This window comes from Rutilus rutilus (genome assembly GCF_951802725.1).
Source record: "Rutilus rutilus genome assembly, chromosome: 25".
Classification (NCBI taxonomy): domain Eukaryota; kingdom Metazoa; phylum Chordata; class Actinopteri; order Cypriniformes; family Leuciscidae; genus Rutilus; species Rutilus rutilus.
Window position 1 is genome coordinate 21,563,979 of NC_140229.1, and position 24,478 is coordinate 21,588,456.

General features: G+C 37.8%; 2 protein-coding genes across 5 annotated transcripts in view; both read left to right on the forward strand.

Annotated features, from left to right (window-relative positions):
• Positions 1 to 8,003, forward strand: part of rbm18 (RNA binding motif protein 18) — a 14,016-nt gene extending 6,013 nt beyond the window's left edge. The window contains exons 3-6 of the mRNA XM_084400539.1: positions 2,484 to 2,610; positions 3,078 to 3,158; positions 6,512 to 6,600; positions 6,749 to 8,003. Coding sequence (XP_084256665.1) covers positions 2,484 to 2,610; positions 3,078 to 3,158; positions 6,512 to 6,600; positions 6,749 to 6,911 — 460 coding nt within the window. The 3' untranslated portion in view covers positions 6,912 to 8,003. The remainder of the gene's footprint in view (positions 1 to 2,483; positions 2,611 to 3,077; positions 3,159 to 6,511; positions 6,601 to 6,748) is intronic.
• A 1,652-nt stretch (positions 8,004 to 9,655) lies between these two features.
• Positions 9,656 to 23,029, forward strand: lhx6a (LIM homeobox 6a). Of its 4 annotated transcripts, none has more exons than XM_084400531.1 (9): positions 9,656 to 9,851; positions 10,617 to 10,688; positions 11,167 to 11,349; positions 13,037 to 13,158; positions 19,220 to 19,440; positions 19,528 to 19,628; positions 20,220 to 20,315; positions 20,412 to 20,586; positions 21,529 to 21,725. In XM_084400531.1, exons 1-9 carry the CDS (start codon positions 9,774 to 9,776, stop codon positions 21,606 to 21,608), a joined length of 1,128 nt encoding a protein of 375 aa, XP_084256657.1. In that variant the 5' UTR covers positions 9,656 to 9,773; the 3' UTR covers positions 21,609 to 21,725. The 4 variants fall into 4 exon arrangements, with proteins under 4 accessions (XP_084256657.1, XP_084256658.1, XP_084256660.1 ...); XM_084400532.1 differs by having other exon boundaries at positions 19,223 to 19,440; XM_084400534.1 differs by lacking the exon at positions 10,617 to 10,688 and having other exon boundaries at positions 19,223 to 19,440; positions 21,529 to 23,029.
• The last annotated feature ends 1,449 nt before the right edge of the window (positions 23,030 to 24,478 follow it).

Genomic DNA, 24,478 nt, shown 5'->3' on the forward strand with positions numbered 1-24,478 from the left:
CATTGTCCATTATTACGGCAGCGAGGAACTGCAGGCCCTGTCCGATGGGACGGCCGAGGAGGGAAACGGCATTGGCCTTAGACCACACCCTCCAATCATCTGAAATGGACACGTGTCTGTTGGAATCGCTCCTTGACCTTGATATCCATGCTGTTTTCTTGATTCTGTGCTGCTATGTTTCTCAAGGTCTGCGCAGCGACACTGAAACGAGAGACGTCGCAGGTGGGTGGGCCGAGTTTCGACCACTTTGGCCCAAACAGATGACATGCTTGGCTTTTGTCATCACTTACACAAAATACTCCAAGCTCCTTAGACGGACCCCTTCTTCCTCCCCACAGCACATTTTATTGCCCTCTGGGGATGTGCATTGTGGTTTGAAAAAAATCAGCAGGTTGTCTCTTTGAGTCGGGCCACTATCAATTCTTCAATCTGCAGCAAGTCAGGAAGATCCCGTGGCCCAAGCCTGAGAGGGTGGTGGCTGGGAAAGTGCGAAATACTACGTGGAGAAAAGCTCCTGGGAGAGGAGGGGAAAACATTAATACTGAAGCCAGGACCCCCAGTTCTATCTGCGTTCATACCTTTCCAGGACTAAAAATAACCTCAACCAACTGAAACAACAAAGAAATCCCAGGCATCTCCTTGTCTCGGGTTAGGAGGCAACTCCCAGACCACTCTGGCTGTCATGCTAGAAGCTAGTAGTTCCACAAATGCTTTGTTGTTTATCCTGAGCGCGTCTTATTTGCACGTTCCTGACACTCAGTCGGGGAGCTTTCCCAGCCTTTTCTCAGCTGTAGGAAATGCTTGGATGCCTTCCTGAGTTGCATTACTGAATCTCTAGAATTTGGTTTGGGTGATGCCACATTCATCACCCTACGTCAAGATGAATAATTGGAGACAATGTCAGCACTAGTGACAAGATAAGTCATATTTACTAGAGTGTAAATGACAAGTAAGAGCAGCCAAGATAAAGACTTACTGAACTTGACACAATGTCATGTGATAGTATTTCCTGTCCCCCCTTCATGTTTCTGCACACTGGTTGAACCAGGGTTTTAAAAATGTATAATATATTTAAAAAAAATGCTTTTCTTTGAGGCTTTTCTTCTTCACCCAGATATTTTTTATAAAGGCATAAGGTAAAAAAAAAAAAAAAAAAATTATAAGTATGTGGTTTAGAATAAAATATTTGATCTTGACTTATGTCATTGACTGTTGATATTGCGTTCTTTAAAAGTGGTTTTGCCAACATACTAAAACAAACATTGGGTTCAAACTGAGTTGTGTTCATGCAGCGTCAAGTCACATTAAATGTTAACGGTTTGGATGACGTACAGGTGAACATGCAGAAGCAAAGGTACTTGCAAACGTTCGGTCTTATGTATGGACTGCATGCTAGACTGCTCTCGAATGCTGTGGACATGGTTGTTTGAAGAAGCCTATTTATACTCTCTCTTTGTTTGAATAGCACAGGTTCAGCGTGAAGTTCTCCTGGAAAGCTGTTCATTATTCCTGTTTCACAAGCTCTTTGTACTTGTACTCATTGCTGCATCAAAAAATTGACCAGTTGCTTTTCTTCCATAGACTTTCATTTTTAGTAGACGCCTTGAAGCTTGCATGTTTTTTAATATTTTATTGAAATAGGGACCATGCCTAGTCGGCTGATCCATTCTATCCATTCCTGATTAAATCAATTCCCGATGGATGCACATTATTTGGAAAAACGGCACGTTTCAGAAGTAGAATGAGTTGCGAATGCCGTTTCATGTTGACGTGTTTCGACACATTGAGCCATGGTGATCATGTGGACATTGTCAATATAAATCTGGCTTGCAACATTTTAAAAAATGACATCCCTGTCGTCCAAATTGCTTTATTTCTTCTGTGGAACACACAAGAAGATATTTTGAAGAATGTTTCAGATGTGTTTGTCTAGTGAAAGTCAATGGGGTCCAAAACAATAATTTTTCGTCAAGGAACAAAATAAAGTTTTTTTAGCAATAATAAGGTGCTAAAGGCGAACCGTAGTCATTTCCCATGTCTACTATTGGGTTTAACCGTACAGCAGGTTATAGAAGCTGCACTCGTTGTAATTGTTTGTCTTAAATTAAACTCTTGAGGGAATTCAGTCTTCCGCTTTTTTATATCCTCATTGTCCCCCTGCTGTATCCTTTGTATTGTGTGAATAAAAGATTTACAGCAGCTAAAAAGGTGTAAAGAGACCTGTCATTCTGATCAAGCCTTGCTTACTAAGAATTATGATTCCTTAACATGCATTATGTGGCTTTAATAATGCTTATCAGTCATTTTTTTATTCTTGGTCAGTACAATTATTTGTGCCATTTGCTAAAGGAAGCATCAATCGTTTGTGAATCAAGTGTCCTTCATAATCTCATCATGAGTGCCGAAACCAAATTTCATTGAGGTATTTTGCAAAAAAACAAATAGACTTTAAAGTAAAAATACCTCCCTCTGTGTTCCTGCAGGTACCACCTAGTGAAGCTCCTGGAGAAGTTTGGCAAAGTCAAGCAGTTTGACTTCCTGTTCCATAAATCAGGTCCTCTGGAGGGCCAGCCAAGGGGATACTGCTTTGTCAACTTCCACACCAAAGAGGTTCTTCTCGTTCTTCTTTACAACATCTAAGAATTAACAACCCAAAATACCAAAGGAAGTGTCAGTTTTGATCCAGAAATGATATGCACGTTTTAAAGTGGCACCCACACAGCTGATGAGATAAAGAGTGTAATATGAGGCAGTCCCAAGGGTGTTGTTGAAGGGGAAATGTGTGTTTATAGATCTCATTCACACCCTTCATGAGAGCTTGGGAAGCTAGTGATCCATCATCAGCCATTATTGTTCCCTATCATTACGCCATGCTTCCAGCAACAGCCAAAAGTAGCAAACAAACACACAGGAAGGTTTGGGATCCAGAGACTTCGGAAGAGGCGATCTTTGAGAGAGGATTTCAAATGTAGATGGATGATCAGGAGTGAAATTATTAAGTACAGTGACATGTTTGTAGATGCATGCGTGATTGTGATCATCATAAAAGCATAAAATGTGTTTTCTGTCCATCACAGGAGGCTGAACGGGCTATTCAGTGTCTGAATGGAAAATTGGCACTTTCAAAGAAGTTAGTGGTGCGTTGGGCTCATGCTCAGGTAAAGGTGAGTATCACAAATCGCAATTACTGTTGTACTAATTACTCATACTATAGGCTAGTGGTTTGCTAAAATCAATTTTCTAAGCGATCAGACTTTCGATTTTTGCCTGACAGATGATCAAACAGGACAAAATCCAATAGACTTATATTGAAGGAAGGCCATATCTAGAAGCCAGAATATCACGGGCATTGTTCAGACTACAGATCTTTTGTTTTCTGACATTTTAATGACTGATGCTGATGTCTTAACATTTCTTTAATATAATATTTGCTTAATTTGTTTGAGCTTTGTTTATTTGAGCTTGATTTTCAAAAAATAAATTGAAAATAAGATATAGAAAGATTTAGTATCTGTTTTTTTTCACAAATAAATAAATTGTTAAAAATATTCACTTCCATTTAAAAGTTTTGGGTAAGAAGTCTCACCAAGGCTGCATTCATTTGATAAAATACAGTAAAAATGACAATTTAAAACAACTGCTTTTATTTTTATTTTTATTGTAATTTTATTCCTGTGATGGTAAAGCTGAATTTTCAGCATCATTCCTCCAGTCTTCAGTGTCACATAATCCTTCAGAAATCATTCTAAAATGCTGATTTGATGCACAAAAACATTTTACATTATTATAAATGTGAGGGAAAAAAAATCATTTTAAAATATTGTATTTTTAAAAATTACACCAATTAGTGAGTTGAAAAAAGCAATGTGCCAAAAGAGCTCTTTAGCTCCGCCCACTGACATGAATATGTAATGTAATCATTCGATCTCTCTAAGCTCTCAAAATACTTAAATATTTGTATATATATGCATATTTTGCATTAAAAAAAAAAATATATATATATATAAACATTTGTACACGAGAAGTTTTATTTTTAATTCGATTATGCTGTTTGCAATGCTTTGTGGGATTGTAGTTCTTTCCCTCACTAAAGCCGTTAAGTACAGTCTTTCGAAAACTTTTTTGCTTCAAATCAAAGTTTGTAATGTTGTGATACACCTCGTAGCTGATATGTCTTGGTTCATGGCATAACTCTTTAACAGAGACTTTTTTGAACTGCTGAAACTGTTGAACCCGATTGAACTTCGACGGTTGATGATGACGTATGAGAACACAAGACACAAGATCGCTCAAGAACGCATATTCAGAAATAGCCTAAAATTGTGTCCTTGCTGACCAAAAGTGTTAATTACTTAGGGACTTTTGAAGTGTAGTGTATGAATAAAAAAAATAGAGTAAAAAGATGACTAACAGTACTCAGTACTGGAAGCGCATTTTTTTTCAAATAAATACCTTCCCACCAGTCATTTCTCATTTCGTGGGTCTGTATTCCTTGCTTAGCTGTGGTACTCACTGTGACGGCGGCAGCAACCATTGCTTAGGCCAACGTTTCCCAGTTTTTTGTGTTTAAGTTTTAATTCTGCACTCATTAAAAACATAATTAATGGCACATCATCCATTGCTAAAGTCTCACGCATGGTGAACCTAAACAGGTTAGCATATAACGTGCAGTTTGAGCAGTCAGTCTAGAAAAGTGTGAACTTTTGGCGGCCAGGGTTAGGGTTAGGGTTAACACTCACATTTTTTTCATCAAAAAGCGTCAATTTCTAGTCTGTACTGTAACTTCAGTCGATCCTTGACATCCATTTATGCTTCTATAGTTGTTTTATGGAATATCTGGATGCTGCTACTTCAATACATTCCATAAAGACCATGCATCACACCTATAGTTAAGCTATAGAGAGGGGCTCCACAGGCTTCCCTGCTGCTTAACAATAGGCAGCTGCCGCTGGGAGTGAGGAAATCCTGTATGGTTGAGAATCCCGCCCCTCTGGCCCTCCCCGTCTGAGGGGAAAGGGACACCAGCCCGGGGTCAAGGTCAACAGTGCAGGGTTGTTGACAACAAGTAGCAGCAGGCAGCTCTGGTTCCAGGTCCTCCTGACCACCTCCACCCAACACTGTCCGATCTCTCCGACAGCAGGACCTGTGTGGGTCTCGGGGGTCTTCTTCAGCGCTGTGTTTGAATCAGCTGTGCGCTTTGAAGCCCCCCTGGTTCACTGGAGCTGTCTGATAATGTGGTGTATATGTGGTTTGCAGTTGTTTGGGTGTAGCGATCTAAAGGAAAATAAACAAAAGGAAAACTTAATGTAATGTATAGGATCAGAAACAGACTGTAAGAACAATGCTTTATGGTGTTCGGTATTTTAAAGAGGTGATTTTACAAGAGAAGAAATCCAAGTTTATTCACTATTATTTTATTACATTATTTTACACAAGATTTTTCTGCTAAAGTAACCAAGGCAATGAAAAAAAATTTTTTTTTTTTTTTTTTGGAAGAAACTATGTTTTTTTGTTTGTTTTTTTCACACACAAAATACTTTATTTATTTTCAGATTTTGTAATTTAAAGAAAAAAGTATTATAATTGGTATTTTTGCCCTGCTAACAAAGTTCATGCAAGTTCATCCTTTTTTTTTTAACAAAAAAATATTTCTTAATATATGAACACCTAAAGAACATATGCAGTTTTCAGTGTTTTGTTGTTTAAAAAAAGAAAATTGGTATTCCTACTTTCAAAGAGGGGTGATATTGCTATATTTGGTTCCTAGATGTGGTCATTCAATGAAAGTCCATGTTTTTTTTTCCACCTGTTTTATCGTCCACCGGGTCTGATTGCTTTGAAAAGTAATAGCACCGCTCAAAATGAACATTTGAAACTATCATTCATGCATGTACAGTAGTTACGTGCCAAGGTTCACTTTGGGTCAGCGAGCACTTCTAATAATATCAACATGAAGAATAAGATCCAAACAAATTGATCCCAACCGATCAAATTCCCATCCTTAAAAGAAATAAAAAGTCCCAGCCCACACCATTTGCCAGTTAATAATCAGGTTAACTTAATAAATGCGTCAAATTTGGGAAGTTAAAGGCAATTTCACATTGTCCTTTATTGTGCTTTAATACAATGTGGAATCCAAAGATTAATTTTTTTTGTTTTCATTTTATCTGTTTCTTTCAATGACTTCTAAATATGTGTCATCATCTCCAATTCTAAAGCATTTTCTAATCACTCTTTGTTTTTATTCCCCACAGATTCCCATGAGCTGCTATCATCCTCATGATCGCAAGGGTGGTTGGAGGGACATTTTTGAGTGGAATGAATGTTTATGACGTTGCGTAGCCCAACTTTTCCCACACTATTCCAAGAGAGCATATGACTAATAAGCAGCCAGCTCTCTTTCTCTGCGACCAAATGTGTTTAAATGAAACAACCCTCAGTGCATTTTGTCTCGGTGTCTCTTGTACAAACTGTCTTACATCCATCTTGGTGTGTGTTTGTTGGCTTTCAGAAGTTTGAACCCTTCAGAGGAGACAAAAATGTGCCGGCCAGTTTAGATCCTTCGTCCAGCGAAGCAGAGGAGATGCCAACCACACTGAGGTTTGGGACATTACCTCTCAGCTTCCTTTCATTATTCCTTGTTTTCGTTCTCATCTGCTCTTTCCAAATAGCCTCAAATTGACTTAATAAGTGACCCATTTGGACTGGATAAGAAGGTTTCCTTTTCTATTTCCTCTGCTGTTTAAAGTGTTAATGCAAAGATTCGTGCCATTGAAGCCAAGCTGCAGATGATGGAAGAAAACCCGGATGACTATTCCGGACCCTCTGCGTACATCTACAACAAGCCCCCCGATAACAGAGACAAGAGGTCCCAGCCCTACCGCAAGCAGTTTCGCAAATTCAGGAGATGACCTCTCCAACAACTGGCCAAGTGTCTCTTCACCCAACACGAACAGACTGAGAGACGTGCGCAGATGAGCCGTTCTTGTGTCTTGGCCAGCGTGAGACTGTGATACGTCATGAGAAGAGCGAGTCAAACACCTTTGCTTTGTAGTGCTGTTCTGTTTCTCGGCCAGTGGAGGAGTATTTTTACTGAAAGACCGGCTGATATAAGCAGAATCTAACTAGTGAATTAAGTTTTTTTGATATTTGATATTGATATTACCCAACTAATTTCAGTTCTCCTGGGTTTAAAGGGATTTATCAGTCAAAAGATCAAACTTTTGTCATCATTTACTCATTTATACTCGCTCTCATGCCGGTTCAAACCTGTAAGAGGATTTTTTTGATAAATGACTGATTTTTTGTTTTTATAAAATGAAAGTTAATGGGGTCCAATGTTGTTTGAACCCAAATATTCTTCAAAATATATTATTTTGTCGTACAGGTTTGAAACATCGTGAGGGTGAATAAATCATGACAACTTTCATTTTTGGCTGAATTATCCCTTTAAGAGTTTTTGCACCTTTTCAATTAACATCCTTTCCTTGATATTCTTCCAGAATATAGTGTTTTTTGTAAACTGCCCCATGTGCTGCTTGCGGAAGTTGTTGTGTGTTGTGAGTCCAAAATCTACATACAAATCAGACTGTACCATTCTTTGTTACCCTGTTGGAGTCCTATATCAAGGAAGCACAATATTCTGCATTGTTTATTTAACTATTAATATCTTGCCTTTTTAAGTCTAAAGAGATAAGGGCTTTTATCACATGATCTAGAGTGGGGCATCACAACAGGACAGTTTGGTTCCAGTGTAAATATCCAGGTATTTTGATAGATTTCGCTTCTGTTGTGTTCAAAAATAAATGAAATGGTCCTTGAGAAGTCCAAACTGGATTCTTGTGCTTTCACTTTAAGTGGACATGTGTGCATATTTAAATCACAGTAAGTGCTTTTGCGTTGAATTGAGCTGTCTGTAATGATCGATAATATAGTGGTTTTTGTTATTACCGTTTTCTAAATACGTTTATTAAACTGCGACCGTTTTCATTTACGAACAAGAGTAACTAGGCTACGGTAGTTATTTGTTTTGCCATAAGCAGGATTCAATTAATTAAGTATCAATTTAACCCTAAAATATTTTGTTTTCTAAATTAAAACCGGGTTTGAATTCGAATTAACATGCGTTATTATCGGTCTTTGCGAATTTAACCCAATCATAGAGACCTTTCATTCTGCTTTTTGTTTTATTTGTTTATCATTTATTATTAATTTACTGTGTTCATTTATTTTTCGACTCTATCGTTTTCCCTGTGTGATATAAAATAAATCGGTCACATCGACTAACGAGCCAGTGTAATCTGTCGATTAATATGATGTTAAAGGGCGCGAGGTCACGTCAATATTATCCCTCTTTTATTCGAATTCATTTCCAAACCAAGAACAATCAGTTCAAATACAAATGAAAGAGAGTAATAGTTGGTTTTGCACTGAACCTGAACGCTTTCTTTTACAATCCCTTACATGCAACCCTTCATTTTAACAATAGGCTGCATACCTGAATATATCAAGACGATCTATTTCTAATGCAACTGTTGCAGAGAGAAAAGCTCTACGCCGCTCTATCTGAATATCTGATGGTTATGTATTTTCCTCTCTTTTTCTCCCCACATAATAGCATGTCTGTGTCAGGCATTTTTTTTTTTTTTTATCTCGCATTAAACCAATTCAAGGACAGATGCCATTGAATGCAATGTTTGAGATCAAGTCTTTTTACAAAATAGATTTTGTAAAGTTTGGTTTTAATATGCTTAACGATACATTAACACTTTTGTTGCAATATACAAAAGACAGACGACACCCTGTTGCTTGAGTGGACTTCTATACACAAAATCAATCATATAAATAATCAAAATGATACGTTTGGACATTGCATTGCATTACGCGAATAGATGAACGGCAGCAGAAACGTTTTTTATTTTTCTGTTTTTTTTTTTTTTAGTGTCACAAAAGCTTGCAATGCAACAAATACAACCAAAATATTAACTTGGAACATTCTGGTGTTTAAAAGAGAAAATGGTTCAAATTACTTTTTAAAAGTAAGAATAATTCATTTTTGGTAGCCTAGGTATATTTTATGTTCTATAAACTGGAAGATCATGCATATTTTATAGGTCAATTTATGAATCAAATGTAGGCTATAATATAAAAAAAAAATCGTACAATTATTTGAAATTAACAAACATTTTTATTTTTTGTAATTAAATGTTAAATACACTCGATACCCATAACAGCCCAGTTTAATATTGACTTAGAAGCCCAGCATTGTTTTTTTGTTTTTTTTTTAATCGCTGATTTGTCAGACAATTAAAGCCCAAACAGCATCACAAAATGTCGCTCCACACTCAGGCCACATCTCTTCCCTCCCCTCTGATCTGTAAACTTTCAGAAGGTAGGCTGTGCTCTGACTGCCTATGAGGAGAGCAGGAGCAAAACCTGCCAGCCCCTCAATTTTCTCCACTTCCTGTACTCAAGCAACTGCATCCCAAAAGAGGGAAAAAGTAGGAAATATCCTGCAAACGGTTCTAAAAAAGGCGTCCCGACGAACCGCTCGCGCTCGGCGCGTCTGCTCCCGGTTTACTGACACGAATGTGAAGACTTCTTTTACACGGTTTTTCTTAGAGATTATTGTCGTTATTGATTGACTATACGAGAGGAAACGGCGATTAGGGTTCAAATTAGACCGACTTTTACCGGACAGGGCGCATGGGATAAGGAATATTTAACAACAACAAAAAAATCCCGCTTATATCTAAAGAAGGTTAAGCCGTCAAATGTATTGGAAAAATGAGGCTTTGGCCCCTCTATCAGAGGGAAATCAGTTTCTATCCGAAGGACTTCCCTCAAAACAGGTAAGACATTTACGCTGTAAAACATTATATGATCAATAATTTCTAACAACAAATGTTTTTGCATTGCTTTTACTCGTCAAAATAAGTTAATTATTCAACAAGATTCAAGTTTAATGCAATTTAAGTTGAAATGACTTAAACGTTCAAGTTGATTGTAGGATACTTAAAAAAATGAAGGCAGCACATTTGTTTCATCTTATTCATGTGCATAACGATAATGCAGTTATGTCTTGTTGTTATCCATCAAACTGCATGGAAATAAAAGGGACTGATGTGTAGCATCATCTCCTGCAGCCTGCAACATCTTCACCTTAAAGTGATGTCATGAGAATCAGGATCTATTCTGAATAGTGTGATTTGCGGTCCATCCACTTCACATGCCAAGTCTGCAGAGGAAAAATTAGATTTTAATTACTGCCATTAAAAATCAAATTTGCAATTCTTTGGGTGGCCCGTTGCTTTCTCTGATTGGCAGTTGAAATTGACACTCTGGGGTCCTCTTATCGCGAGCATCTCAAGCTATTTGTAATTGCAGGTAGTTTATTTTTTCAGCTCCCTGGATTGCGTGGAAATACGATTATGGGAAGAGGCACGGGTTAAGTGTGGGGAAAAAATCAATCCAAATTTAAATCGCTTCATTAAAACAGGGGCTTTTTGTCGCGAGGCTCTCAATGCACAGTTAAAAGCGGTTTTTATTGTTTTGGACGCATATATAGAGCAGGGAACATGCCTGACGTGGAGCACTGTGGCTTGCCTGTGTTGTAGGTGATCTCTCCAGACTCGCACAGCACACCGGGAGCCTCGCGCTGCGTGGACGCGCAACACGGACACGCGATGGTGAGCGCGCGGAGCGATCGTGCTCCTTTATTGGGTCTCTGCTAGATCGGTGCGTTGAGCTTTTGCAGAAAAAGGCCTTCAGATATAGAATGCAAAAGTCTTTACTGATATAATGCATTTTTGTGTGTTTGTCCTTGGATTATTTCAGTTTTGTAAACAACTTTTGCGCTTAGAAAAGCTTTTAAAATGCCAATCACTTCCCTCTTACACAGGGCCATCGTCTTTATATCTATCATTTTATGTTTACACGAGCTTTTCAGACTTTCCTACTCAATGAGTTTGAAAAGTTTCGATTTCCTTCACGCTTAAATTCGAAATGTTCGGAAAGGGTCGGCAAATCACTGCATGCTGACTTGATTTTTTTACGTTTTCAATTTTTACTGGGTTGAATTATTTTTTTCTCAGAATATTCCTGTCAAGTAAATAAACATCATTCACGTGAGAGTGAGATATGCATTGCTCTAATTTTCACTGGCAGTCACAGTCTGACGGAGAATCTCACAGATCTAATATGGAGAAAGAGGACCCGCGCTCTTCGCCCAGTCCTCCGTCGACTCCGTCCATCTGCTCGCCCCCGTCCAGCGCCTCGTCCGTGCCGTCCACCGGGAAGAACGTGTGCGCGAGCTGCGGGCTCGAGATCCTCGACCGATATCTGCTCAAGGTACGGGCGCGTGACTGTGTGTGTGTGTGTGTGTGTGTGTCGTCTCATGTGGCAAGTCAACTGTTTTGAATTTGAGCCTCTGACTGACTTTTTTTAAAACGTTTGCAAACAACATTATGTAGGTTGAAATGATTTAGGCTAGTAGGCTAAAGAATTGTCGCTTGCATTCTTTATTATTTTTTAGATGACTGTCTGTAGTTTTAACCCTCATTATTGGGATATGATACACCGCTGCAAATTTAGTAGATCGAATATAGGCTATAAGCTACTTTACCATGGTTGTCTTATTTTAACATTTGTGATTTTCCGTAATCTTATGAAAACCGATTCTAACCCGAATTATGATAAAACGCTTTAGTAAATGTTAGGCTATGAGTATAGGCTACTTGTGTTTGGGATTTATAAAACATGAGTAAATAGGCTACAAAAAGGCTCGTTATTTATTTGTTTTATGTGTAGTCCTACAATGTGTGTGTGTTTTTTTTTTTTTTTTTTTGCTTGGATCAAATTTATCACAAGCAGAAACGCTGATCATATTTCTGAACAATTCATTGTCTACTTTGATATAACAGATTGGTTCAAGTTTCTGTAATATCTGCCTATATTGTGTTTTAGTTGGGTCAGAGGAATATGTTAAAGAGGTTAATTTGAAATAATAATTATAAGTATTATTATTATTATTATTACACATAGGCTACATTATATATAAATAGGCTAGTAAAGTCAGTCTCAGCAAATCGTGAAGGTTAAAATATTGCGAATATTTTTTAATAGGCCTAGATATAGATTTAGATTGTTCTTGCTATTTGCCCTTTTTTTACGAATAATAGTTGGCTGCAAACATTTATAGCCTTGTTTTTTTTTTTTTTGTAAAGATGTTGAGAGCATCGTCGCGTGCACGCGCTCTCGGGCAGCTTGTTTTTCAGGAAGTGCGTGTGTTGCGCGCGAGGATCTTTATAGAGCGCGATCTGTCTGAGTTTGTTTTGCTTTTTCTGCGGAAACTAATAAAACAACCCGTGTGAGTTTATTACAGTTTAGTCAGAATGAACCATCTTTATAGACGCCTTTTTAAGTTTTCCCTTTTCCCAGAGTCGGAAAATGCATCAAACAAGTTAAAAATGTAAAACCTTCAAACGCGCAAGCCTTACTTTCGTCTGAATTTATCAATAAACATTTCAGTCTAAGATGCATCTCACGTGTGTCCCAAAGAAAAAATGGTTAAAATCATATATTTTTATTTCAGATATCAGTAATCAAGTTTAAAATATCAGTAATCACACGGAATATGTTGCAGTTTTCATTTACATTAAATTATTATTATCAAATTATTATTATACATTTTCTCGTGCAATTAAAAATAGACATGCGTGCATCTACATTTCTAATTAAACAACGCAATTCTAAGGACATAAAAAACAGAATCCTATTTTTAATCACAACTTTAATTATAAACCAAACATTTTATTTTGTAGCCTAACAGATTTTATATGGCAGTGATTTTGGGGATTGTTCAAATAAGAAACGTGTTAGTTTCGACCTAATAATTTTAATGCACGTTGACATTTAATTTTTATAATAATACGAATTTTACGAAATGCAAAAAATACAAGATTTTTTTTTTTATTATTATTATCACCATCATCATTATTAGGCTATATTTTGATGTTCGCTGTTGTGTTTATTGCAGGTTAATAATCTGATCTGGCACGTGAGGTGTCTGGAATGTTCCGTGTGCAGGACTTCACTACGTCAACACAACAGCTGCTACATTAAAAACAAGGAAATCTTCTGTAAAATGGATTATTTCAGGTAGGGTAAGTTTTTCACTTTCTGTCCTCAGAAATATCAGGTGTGCGCTTAAATGAAATGCATGCGTAATATTTACTTGTGGATGAAAATATGTTGCGTGAGTGTAGCGTGTAATGTTTTAAAGCTAAAAAAAAAAAAGATTCCGTACAACAAAAATAATACTACTTACCACAACAAATAGGCTGAGTTTAATTGTGATTAAGTCAGTAAAATACCTCATATAACATTATAATTATTTATGGCAATCGACTTATTAGAAATATTTCGTCTTTGTAGCTAATTTATGCATCTGTTAGAGATTCCACACTTGTCTTGTTTAATAATAAAACCCAAATTATTTTATTTGTGGTCAAAATAATGTTGTGGCTTATTGGAAGTCAATATTTTACAGCTGAAAATACTATCTAAAATAATATTTTTGACCAGTTAATTTTGATGTTATCACATGAAGCACATTTTGTGCAGTGTATACTTCTGGAAAAAAAAGGCCCACAATAAGAGATGATGCCAATAGTAATATAATGGCAGGTCTAAATAGAACTTGATTACTTGATTATTAGTTGGTTTACATTTGCCACTATTCCCTTGTATGCAATTGAATGGTGTGAGAAATCAAACCCAAGTTAAAGAATTGAAGATCTCGAAAGTATGGAGCTCTGGTTGAGATCCAGTAATGTGCTCGTGGGAAGGCAATGGAGTGAGGGAGATCCGACAGGGAAGCTGTGGAATTGCATTGAGGGTGCAAGGGCTGTGATATGGCATGATTGCAGAGCACTCAGCAAGGCCTGTGAATGGCATGATATTGGCCAGCCTTCCCTGCTTATTGCCCGTCAATGTGAATGACTGGCCCCTTTTAAAGTCAATGCAGCAGGAGAGGGTTTGTTTTCTACGTTAAGGCCAATAATCTGAAGAGATGCTTCAGTGTCTTGATCTTCGCTGAGCAACGGCGGTTCGGTCGAGTCTAGGGCGTCAGGATCTCTCAGTGGCTCGAGCTGTTTACACACGAGAGATTTCAAGAGGAGAATTTGGCACAGAGGATGTATACGAAGGACGTTTGAATGCATGCAAGAAAGCTTGCCACAAAATGGATTTTTAGTGGATTCGGGATGAAAGCATATTCTAAAGACGACGAGTTCGGAAGCTCACTGAAGAGTGTTAAATGAAATAGACGAAGTCTCAAGTGATTTAATGTGTATTGTTTTATTAGCATTAAATATCATAAATATGGTATAAGCAGGACATCCCCTTACTTGGTGAATGGAGAGAAATTGTTAAAGAAATATACACTATGGGAGAATTGACTTTTATTTTGAGACTTAAAAAGGACCTATTTCTAAAATACTGGAAATGGATTGATAACCGTAATGTAAGCAATTAATGACTGTATAGCCCATGTGAATTTATACTTAATGTATTCCCCCTGTTCTATTGTTTATTTTTGCTTGTTTGATTTTTTCCTGATTTCCTTAATTTCTGAAAAAATTAGAAAAATCATCAATAAAAATAAAGTAAAAAAAAATATGCCAACAATATTCACATTTCTTCGAATTGACCTTGAAATTTGAAGTGTGATTTAGATAAATAATTCACTTAAAAAAAATGCACATTTCCAGTATCCAAACGTTCAGATATTTCAAATAGCTACACTGTCAAAAAACAAACGAAATATTTTGTCAAATCACCTTAGATAATTTATGTGGTTTAGATAACATAACATTTTGAGTTTCTGTTGATTAAACCAATCTCCTTCATAGTATAACCTAATTTTTTTAATTTCAATAAACTCAAATTAGACACCAGGTTACTTACTTTTTTCAGCTAAACCAACAATATTTTTATACAGTGATACATTGCCCTCAATTTTTAGTATTTATATTTAGTTTTCGTACAGTTTTGTATGCCAAAACAGCAACCACAGGGGTTTATGCTGGTCTCTGCATAACAGAATACAGCCTCAGCTTTTTCGCATAATTATGCAAGTTAATCAGGATGCTATGTATGTTTTTATTTCTGACATGGATTCACAGAAACCCGGCAGAACAATAGTGACTGACTCTGTAACGTATTCATGTTTGCCTAGTAAAAGAGACAGTAATAGCTCCATGCTTGTGGAGTCAAGTTCAGTGATCTGAAGTGTGTTTTTCTCCAGTGCCACTGAAACATCCCTCCTGTCAAGTCCTATATCAGCGCTTTTCACCTTTTTTTTTGTCTGTTTGAGCCTTTGTACCCAATTGTATCTTTCACAAAGAGGTCGAGATCATAACCGCTAGCGGTTATAGCAGAGAGTAGCATTTGACATGCTTGAAACAAATTCTGTTTATATATCTGAAAATAAATGTCCTGCAGTGTGTTGTTTTAAGGTTAGATGTCATGCACTGGCCTCGCAGTCAAATTGCACTATGACTCAATTTGATGCTCAACATTCTGATGCTCAGATGTTTGGCTGCAGTGACGTTGAGGGTTGTGTGTACCTGTGTTTGTTCTCTGGCAGCTGGATTGTTTCGCTGGTGCTGCACGACACCGTTAGAGGACCGCCATCATATGCTTGAAAGGAAAAGGATCTCCATTGATTTCTTGCTAGGAAGGAAAACAAAACACAAGGAGATATGTTTCATTTGTGTTGGTCTCTCATCTGGGCCAGATTGACAGCTGCTCTAATAGAGTGTAATTACAGGAAATCAAAGTGGGTTTGCCCCGTGTGCCGCGGACGGGGGGGGGGGGGGGGGGGGGGGGGGGGGGGGGGGAGAGGTAGATTTGGCGGTAAGGGTCATAGCGGAGACTGTACCTACACTAAAGAGAAACAGCCACAAAGGCACGAGCATCAGGCCACACGGGAAGTCAGAGGAGGCTGTTAATCAGAGGAACCAAAGGATAAGGACAGGGTGATGGAGTAAGGCGTAACCCGAGTGGGTTTGGATCGGTAGATTTGGAGGAGGTGACGTACTGTAATGGCCATATGCGCGTGCAGGACTCCTTGTGTTTAAATGCTAACAGAAGTAAACAGAGCTTGTGTAACTCAACTTGGTGGAGAATGCGGGCAAATTATATGAGTGACTGAAATTATAATGACTAAATGAAATGTTTTTTTTTTTAAGGTTAAGAGAGACAATATACCAAAATATAGGCTCCAACAAAGAGTTACCAATCAAAGTCCAATGCTGTGACTGCATACTGTTAAAAAAAGTATGTTCTATCTGGTATGAATGCGTGTAGTTTGAAAAAAGTTAGCACGTACCGTGTTGTCATCATCATGTGATCTACGGCGTCAGCTGCATTCACAAATTCTCTCCCGTGGCCTCATGGGATAGTAAAGTGTCCATCATGCGGGTACTTTTCACCTACCGTTTTTCGAATACTACACTATAAAAAATGATATCATCAATAAGTTATGACAACATGTTTTTATATTGCTTCAGCTCAGCAAAAATAAGTTATGCAACTTTTTTATTAGTTATAAACATTTTTTTAAAGTCAGTTTAATGTAATTTAAGTTGAAATGACTAAAACATTGTACTTAACTTTTTTTTTCAGTGTACAAATTTGGAAATACTACTCCTTTGCCTTTTTGTTTAACATATAGTTTGGAAGTAGGCATATTTGGTCATTGTCAGTCTTTATTCTACTCCTTAAAGGAGTCCCTCCTTTGACATATGACTTTTTTTTCCTCGGACAATCGCCAGGAATCGCCAATCCGATCGCTAAGGAAGGGAAAAGCACACCGCAACAAGTATCATTTATGGTCATGGCACAAACAGTGGGGTGGGATGAGTTACACACCAAATTTAATACTCATGGTTCAGGGTTTGGAAAAGCCACCACGAGCAATAGTAATAGCCATGCTTGCCGTAGCAATCGTCACTGATAAGTCTACCCCCAGATTATAATACTCCAAGAGTATATCGCATTTAATCAACCGAATTTGTACTTCCACAAGCTTCTCTTTTCCAGCCAAAGGTGAATTTCTTGGGGAACTGAGGGAAACGCTTTGCGGCTGCAGGAATTTTCCCCCGGCGAGTTATGATATGCAGGACAGAAATAAATCCAGTATAAGCACAACAACGCACAATCAGACGTGCGGCAGATCTGAACAAAAACAAAACCCCCTTAAGATCTTTATGGCTTCTCTGAGAGGTTTTGCGGTAAATGAACTGCCATGACAGATTACGGCTCCGTTCCACAATGTTTCTCCTCTAAACACACGTCTGAAATGCATCATTACTCAATCGTTGTATTCTTTGTCTGGAATGATGCTGCCAGAGTATGGTGCGCAGTGTACACAGAAACCCCTTCGCATGCTTTTTGCGAGGCGTGTTTTATGTATCGATACTTTGCGCGTAAGTGGACTGTAAATATTTTTGAATTCAGGTTTGTTTTTGCTTCTTGGCTCATCCTGCTCAAGTGCTGATCGGCAGAGACAAATGATTATACATGCGCACAAGTTTCCTGGTTTGTTGAGCCCCACGGGGCTCCCCGGTTGGGCTCTGATGTCATTTCCAGTGGATGAACCCCCCGAGGGGCCGGTGTCATCATTCTTCAGTAGCGTATACGAGGGAAACATGGCTATCTTGATATCCCGTGTTTCTTTGCAGTCTGAGGAGGTTGTGTATGACACTTTGTTTACACAAGAGCTCCCAATGACAGAGGTGTGGTGGTGGAGGAGGAAGGGGGAGGGCTCAGATTCAGGCCAAAAAAGGGCCGTGACTGGCCATCTGCAGAGCATTAGTCTCTCCTAGTCCTCTCAACACTGGAACCCTCTTTGGTCACCCGAACGTGATGTCTGGGTCAAAAACACACGGCATGGTCAGCCCCGTCCAGTCAAAATAACACTTCATTATAGCAGGCTGTGTGTATTTGCTGTTGGTTTGTATCGCCGCAGGGTTGTTCATCAAGTCCCGTTGATCGCAGAATCACAGAAGAGGTGTTTTAAGCAACTGCACGGCCATATGGCTGCTGAAAATGCAGGGATAAATTAAATATAGAATGTGTGACATTTACAAATCGCAGTTGGCCGAGAATGCAATGATTAACGTGTAACGTCAGCAGTAACATCAATAACATCTAAACTCCGTTTCTGCATAAGAGAATCAACACATAACAGTGTATTATATAATTTGAACTAGTTATAAATATACAGATGCAAGAAAGAAAAGACCAATTACTATGTGGTATGCAAAGAATTGCAAAAAAATTCAAATTTCAATGACATGTCGGCTTGAGGGAGAATGGCAGATATTCTGGCAATGGTAGGACGAAGTGAACGAATAAATAAATACATTTCTTTAAAAATGTACTTTATACAAGCAAAAAACACCCAAGACTGAAATGATCTGAAAAAAAGTTTGAATTATGTGTGTACATTTACGCAGTTTGAGATTAATATAATGCAGAATATTTTTGATAATCACTAACCTGTAAAATAAACTGAAATTACATTTTATATATATATAGTTTATTTAAGAACATTTTTGATAATTACTATCTGTGCATTCAACTGAAGACACATTATATATGAATATATAATAATAATATTATAAACTAATTATATATTTTTTAAATGATATATTTGGATATGTGAATACATTATATTTGAATTCCTTCACACACACACAAAAAAAAGTGCAGGTGGTTTAAAAATAGATAGTCTTCCATGCATTACACACCTTGTTGGATAAAATCTTTTAAGTTTATGGATCCTATCAGCACAGTTTATCAGCAGACATTTCCTGCCGACCCGCTGCTCAGAGAGTTACTAGTGGTTTGTTTGTGCTGAGAGTTTTACAGCCGTGTCTGACACGTTTAGTGGTTATCTTTTGGACGCGGTTCAGCCTGTCTGTATTCTGTCTTCTTCTGGCGAGAGCTTTCTGTGGAGAGAAAAGATACCCGCTTGACTGAGAAACTGAAATACGTGTTAGACCATTACACTATGAATTCAAAACAAGCATCATTTACACGGAAAATGCTTCTGTTGTTATACTAGGGTTTGGGTTGTAATGATAAGCACATGTATTGTATTGTTTATGGAATGAGTATATTGATGCCCAAGCCCTTCTCTGTCTCACAGTAGGTTTGGTACAAAGTGTGCCCGCTGTGGCCGGCAGATCTACGCCAGCGACTGGGTCCGGCGAGCCAGGGGCAATGCCTACCATCTGGCCTGCTTCGCCTGCTTCTCCTGCAAACGCCAGCTGTCCACAGGCGAGGAGTTCGGGCTGGTGGAGGAGAAAGTACTGTGTCGGATCCACTACGACACAATGGTGGAGAACCTGAAGCGGGCCGCTGAGAGTGGTGCGTGTGTTTCGGATGCGTTGCACTTTAAGTCTCGTTGATCTAAAAAAAGATTTCCTAACCACCTTTTCCCGGGTTTTCGCGCAGGAAGCGGACTCACTCTGGAGGGGGCGGTGCCGTCGGAACAGGATAGTCAACCGAAACCGGCCAAAAGGGCACGGACGTCCTTCACTGCGGAACAACTGCAGGTAAGATTATCAAACGCACAGTGGCACGTGGATGTCTGAGATGAGGAAGCAAAGCGCCCTTTTTGGTTTTGCTTTTGTCTAATATGAATTCATTTTTAAGTTCCATTCGATGTTTACAAAGCTTTCACGTTAAACGCATTTTGCCTTTCACGTGGCACTATCAGCAAGCAACCAATACTGTGTACTTAATGTATAGCCTACAGAAAGTTTAGAATGGAACATCTGAGATTTTTTTTATATTTTTGAAAGAAGTCTCTTATGCTCACCAAGGCTGCATTCATTTGATAAAGAAAATACAGTAACAAAACAACAACAAAACTTGTAAATACTAAATGTTTCTTGAGCATCAAATCATCATATTAGACTGATTTCTGAAGGATCATGTGACACTGAAGACTGGAGTAATGATCACAGGAATAAATTACAATATGTATACAATACATTAAAATACATTTCACAATATGTTACAATACAAAATTGTAATATTTCACAATATTACTGTTTTTACTGATTTGTCAAATGAATGCAGCCTTGGTGAGCATCTTTATGTGTATATATATAATGTTAATTTGTCGCTTGTTTCATGCACAGGTAATGCAGGCGCAGTTTGCACAGGACAACAACCCTGACGCTCAGACCCTGCAGAAGTTGGCAGACATGACAGGATTGAGTAGACGAGTCATACAGGTGATGAAACTCACTTATAGTTTCATTTTATGTTTAATCCGTTTAAATTCATTAAATAGAGACGGTTTGCCTTGACAATTGGTTGTATTTTCATAGGTTTGGTTTCAAAACTGCAGAGCGAGACATAAAAAGCACACTCCACAGCACGGCGGCCCACCTCAAGCTCACCCGCAGGCCCGCATGCCCCCCTCACTGCCCGACGAGCTGCATTACTCCCCTTTCGGCAGTCCTGAGAGAGCGCGCATGGTGGCCCTGCACGGGTACATCGAAAGTGAGTGTTTCCTCCAGTACTGCTGTCATTAAAGCAGAAGGGAAAAAAAAATGTTTTTTATTTGATTAAAAATAGAAAAAACAGTAATATTCTGAAATATTATTACACTTTAAAATAACTGTTTTCTATTGTAATGTATTTTAAAATGTAATTTATTCCTGTGATCAAAGCTGAATTTTCAGCATCATTCCTCCAGTCTTCAGTGTCACATGATCCTTCAGAAATCAGTCTAATATGATGATTTGATGCTCAATTATTGTCAATTCTTCTTGGTGCTCAATTATTAATAATGCTTATTATTATTATCAATTTTGAAAAGTTTTTGCTGCTTAACATTATTGTGGAATTCATGATAAATGTTTTCAGGATTCTTTGATGAATAGAAATCTGTTGTACATCATAAATATCTTTACTGTCACTTTTGATCAATTTAACGTGTCTGCTGAAAAGTATTATTTTTCAAGAAAATAATCTTAACTCAAACTTTCGAATCATAATGAATCACCGTTTCCATAAAAATATTAATCAGAACAACTGTTTTCAAAATTGATGATAGTCAGAAATGTTTCTTGAGCATCAAATCATCATATTAGAATGATTTCTGAAGGATCATGTGACACTGAAGACTGGAGGAATGATGCTGAATATTCAGCTTTGATCACAGGAATAAATTACATTTTAACACATATTACAATAGAAAACCGTTATTTGAAATTGTAATAATATTTCACAATATTACTGTTTTTACTGTATTTTGAATCGAATAAATGCAGCCTTGGTGAGCATAAAACACTTTAATTCAAAAACATAACGTAACTTTTGACTAGTATGTATTTTGGTATATCTTTTGTAACTAGCGTGTTCTCTGACCTGAAGATGCTTAGAGATCACTATAGATAGAGATTAACATTAGCATCTGTTGATTTTGTTTTGGTTGGGCAGGTCATCCGTTCTCGATGCTCACTTCACAGAGCCTCCCTCATCAGGCCATGACGCTGCCGCAGCTCCCTCTCAGCCGCTAGCGCTCGCACTGACCCCTGACCCCTTCACCCTGACCTTCCAATCACTCCTGCGCCGACCCCACGGGCTGAAGGAGAAGGTCACGGTACCACTTGCTCTTGACCTCTGAACTCGCAAGGAGAGAGACTGTTTCCTCTCTGGTTTCGCTGGACGGGATTTTACTCACTTGCATCTAGTCGCGGATGGTTAAGGGAAACCGCATATGTGACCTGTGAATTTAGGACTTGCATCGCCGAGACCAGGATCTGGACTTCTGGACACAAGAAAGTCAAGAAAAAAGACTCGAGCACACACTGTAACAGACTAGCGCTCTTGGTTCGCCCCTTCTCCTGATAGTCTCGTCTGACTCTTGCTCAGCGATTGGAGACTCTGAATGCAAACAAAAGGAATGTAAAGTTACCAGCATCAGTGTTAAACATTTAGGTTGAAAAAGGGAAAAGCACAAGAAATGTGGATGGGAAATAAGTGGCATAGGACCAGGTGGTAAGACATATTTTCTCTCTTTTTCCTCACCGAAACACGCCACGATTGAACGTGGAAGTTGTGCTAAGCAAGTGAAACGAATTGACGCTACTTAAAAAACTTAAGTTGACTTCACTTTTGCTTGCCGTCTTGTTCTTACACCCATATGCAAAGCATCCGTGTTTTCTGGGGAGGCCAGCAGGGTTGACTGTTCCACAGATTTCATTTTTAAAGTAATTAAATTGTTCTTAAATTTTAAGTCCATCACTTAATTGTATAAATAACTGCCGACATCTTGTTTTGAAAGGAGATCGTTTGTTAGAAACTGATTGTTTCATTTTAGATCCAATAATAATTCCTAGTCTAAGGCTGAGGATGTCTAAACCTTCCCGAATTTTATTATTTTCAAAAATGCATTGCAATAACTGTTGTCCTACCAGTTTACTGCAACCATACACTACAAATAACGTTGATCTTACTGTGAGATTATTTCAAATTGAAAACAGTGCTCTCAACAGTCGTACTGAAAAGAGAGAAAGAAAATATCAAACATGAGGATCAAGACAGGATTTTCAATGACAAACAACACTATTTTGTGCAAAAGATGGAAAGGAAGAGGACAACTGAGACTAAAAAGAGCACTTGAGTAAAATGTAAAGATAGCTACATGTAAAGAAAATGTACATGTAATGTATTTTTATTTAAGCAGTGTCCTGAGACGAATGTGTCTGTGTTTCATTGTTTTCTTCATACATGTGTGCCGTATAAGCCTCAGCTGTGACCAGAGAGCAGGAGTGTTGGGTGTACAGCTCTGAAACCGGGGGAAAAGTCTGAAATTGTAACTTAAATTTGAGAAAGACATTCTTGTGTTCTGAATGAGGGACAAGGCCTCTACATTCTTGTATTTATTATGACAGGTAGCCTGTAAGCACTTTCCCCCACTTCCACATGTCTGTTTTGTAAAAAAAATAAAATAATGAACTATTTCTATGGCTGTGCATCATAAATGTTTTTCTTTTAAATAAATGAAATCCATTTATAACCTGACAAAATAACACAATTTGCTCTTGTTAATTAGAGTGCTAGATTTTCCTCAGAACTTAACTATCTATTCTATATATAACATTTTCATGAAATCTATCCATCTATTCTCTCTCTCTCTCTCTATATAGGCATGTTTAACTTTAAAACAAGGAGAAACTTTAGACAGTGTTAAATTAATTTACATTTTCAATAGAACATATGTTGTATTAAAATACAATTCCACATTTTCTTGAATGATAAAACATTGCTTTTTTAATCTGTATATACACATATATATATATATAGAGAGAGAGAGAGAGAGAGAGAGAGAGAGAGAGAGAGAGTACAATCAGCTTGGATGTTTATGTCATTTTAACTTAAATTACATTCAACTGACTTAAAAAATGATGTAAAAAATGTAGAAACATGTTGTCATAATTTATAGACCATACCATTTTTTACAGTAGATAGATAGATAGGTTTTTTTTCAATGGCATTACCATTGGATCCAGGCACAGTAGTCATAAAACACTCTTTTATAACATGAAATGCATATTTTATATCTGACTGCTACAAGTTATTATTATGACAGGTTGGGATATTATGAAATGTATGAAATATTACAGATCATTTATATATATTATATCTGGAATATATCTGGATGGTTTTTGTCACTTTCAGAGAGTTTTTTTCTGTTGTTGCCCTGAGCCCTGGTTAATTTCTGCCTGTGGTATAGACGCATGTGCCGGTGTGTGTGCACGAGTGTAGCAGGAAGCAATCACAGGCTGATGGAGGAGCTGGCAGACCCTTCACGGGTCAGTGTGTGCGGTAATGACTCCATCACTGATTCCATCAGCATCACACACAGGAATTCCCTGTCAGGCCACATCACAGGATTGAGCGCGCATATCCCGTGTTCTCTTTCAAAAGACACACTGAGACATAATCTTTGACTAACCTATCCTCTCTGTGCTCAAGCACACACACTTTCTCGAGTGCAGAAAACTTTGCATCTCATTTATTTCAAGCTGAGCATTTACGTCAGTAGAAGTATTCAGCTGTTGAATGTTAGTGATCATTTACTTGGACAGAATACAGCAATGATGTAACATTTCTTACTTGAATTTGTACCCAAACCCCACTATTATCTTGGCAAACGTGATTTTGTCTTTAAAATAAGCTGTATGGAACGGCCTTTAAAACCTAAACTCACTTAATTATATTCTTCTGATTTGATTATTTCGTAGTTTGTTATGTAGCTGTTCAGTTGAGGTTTTTTTTTTTCTGATTGGACACTTTCACTTCTCATGATAATTAAAAAAAAAGTACAAAACACTTTAAACAATAATGCTAATTGTGTAATAAATATAAAACAAAGTTGCTCAAA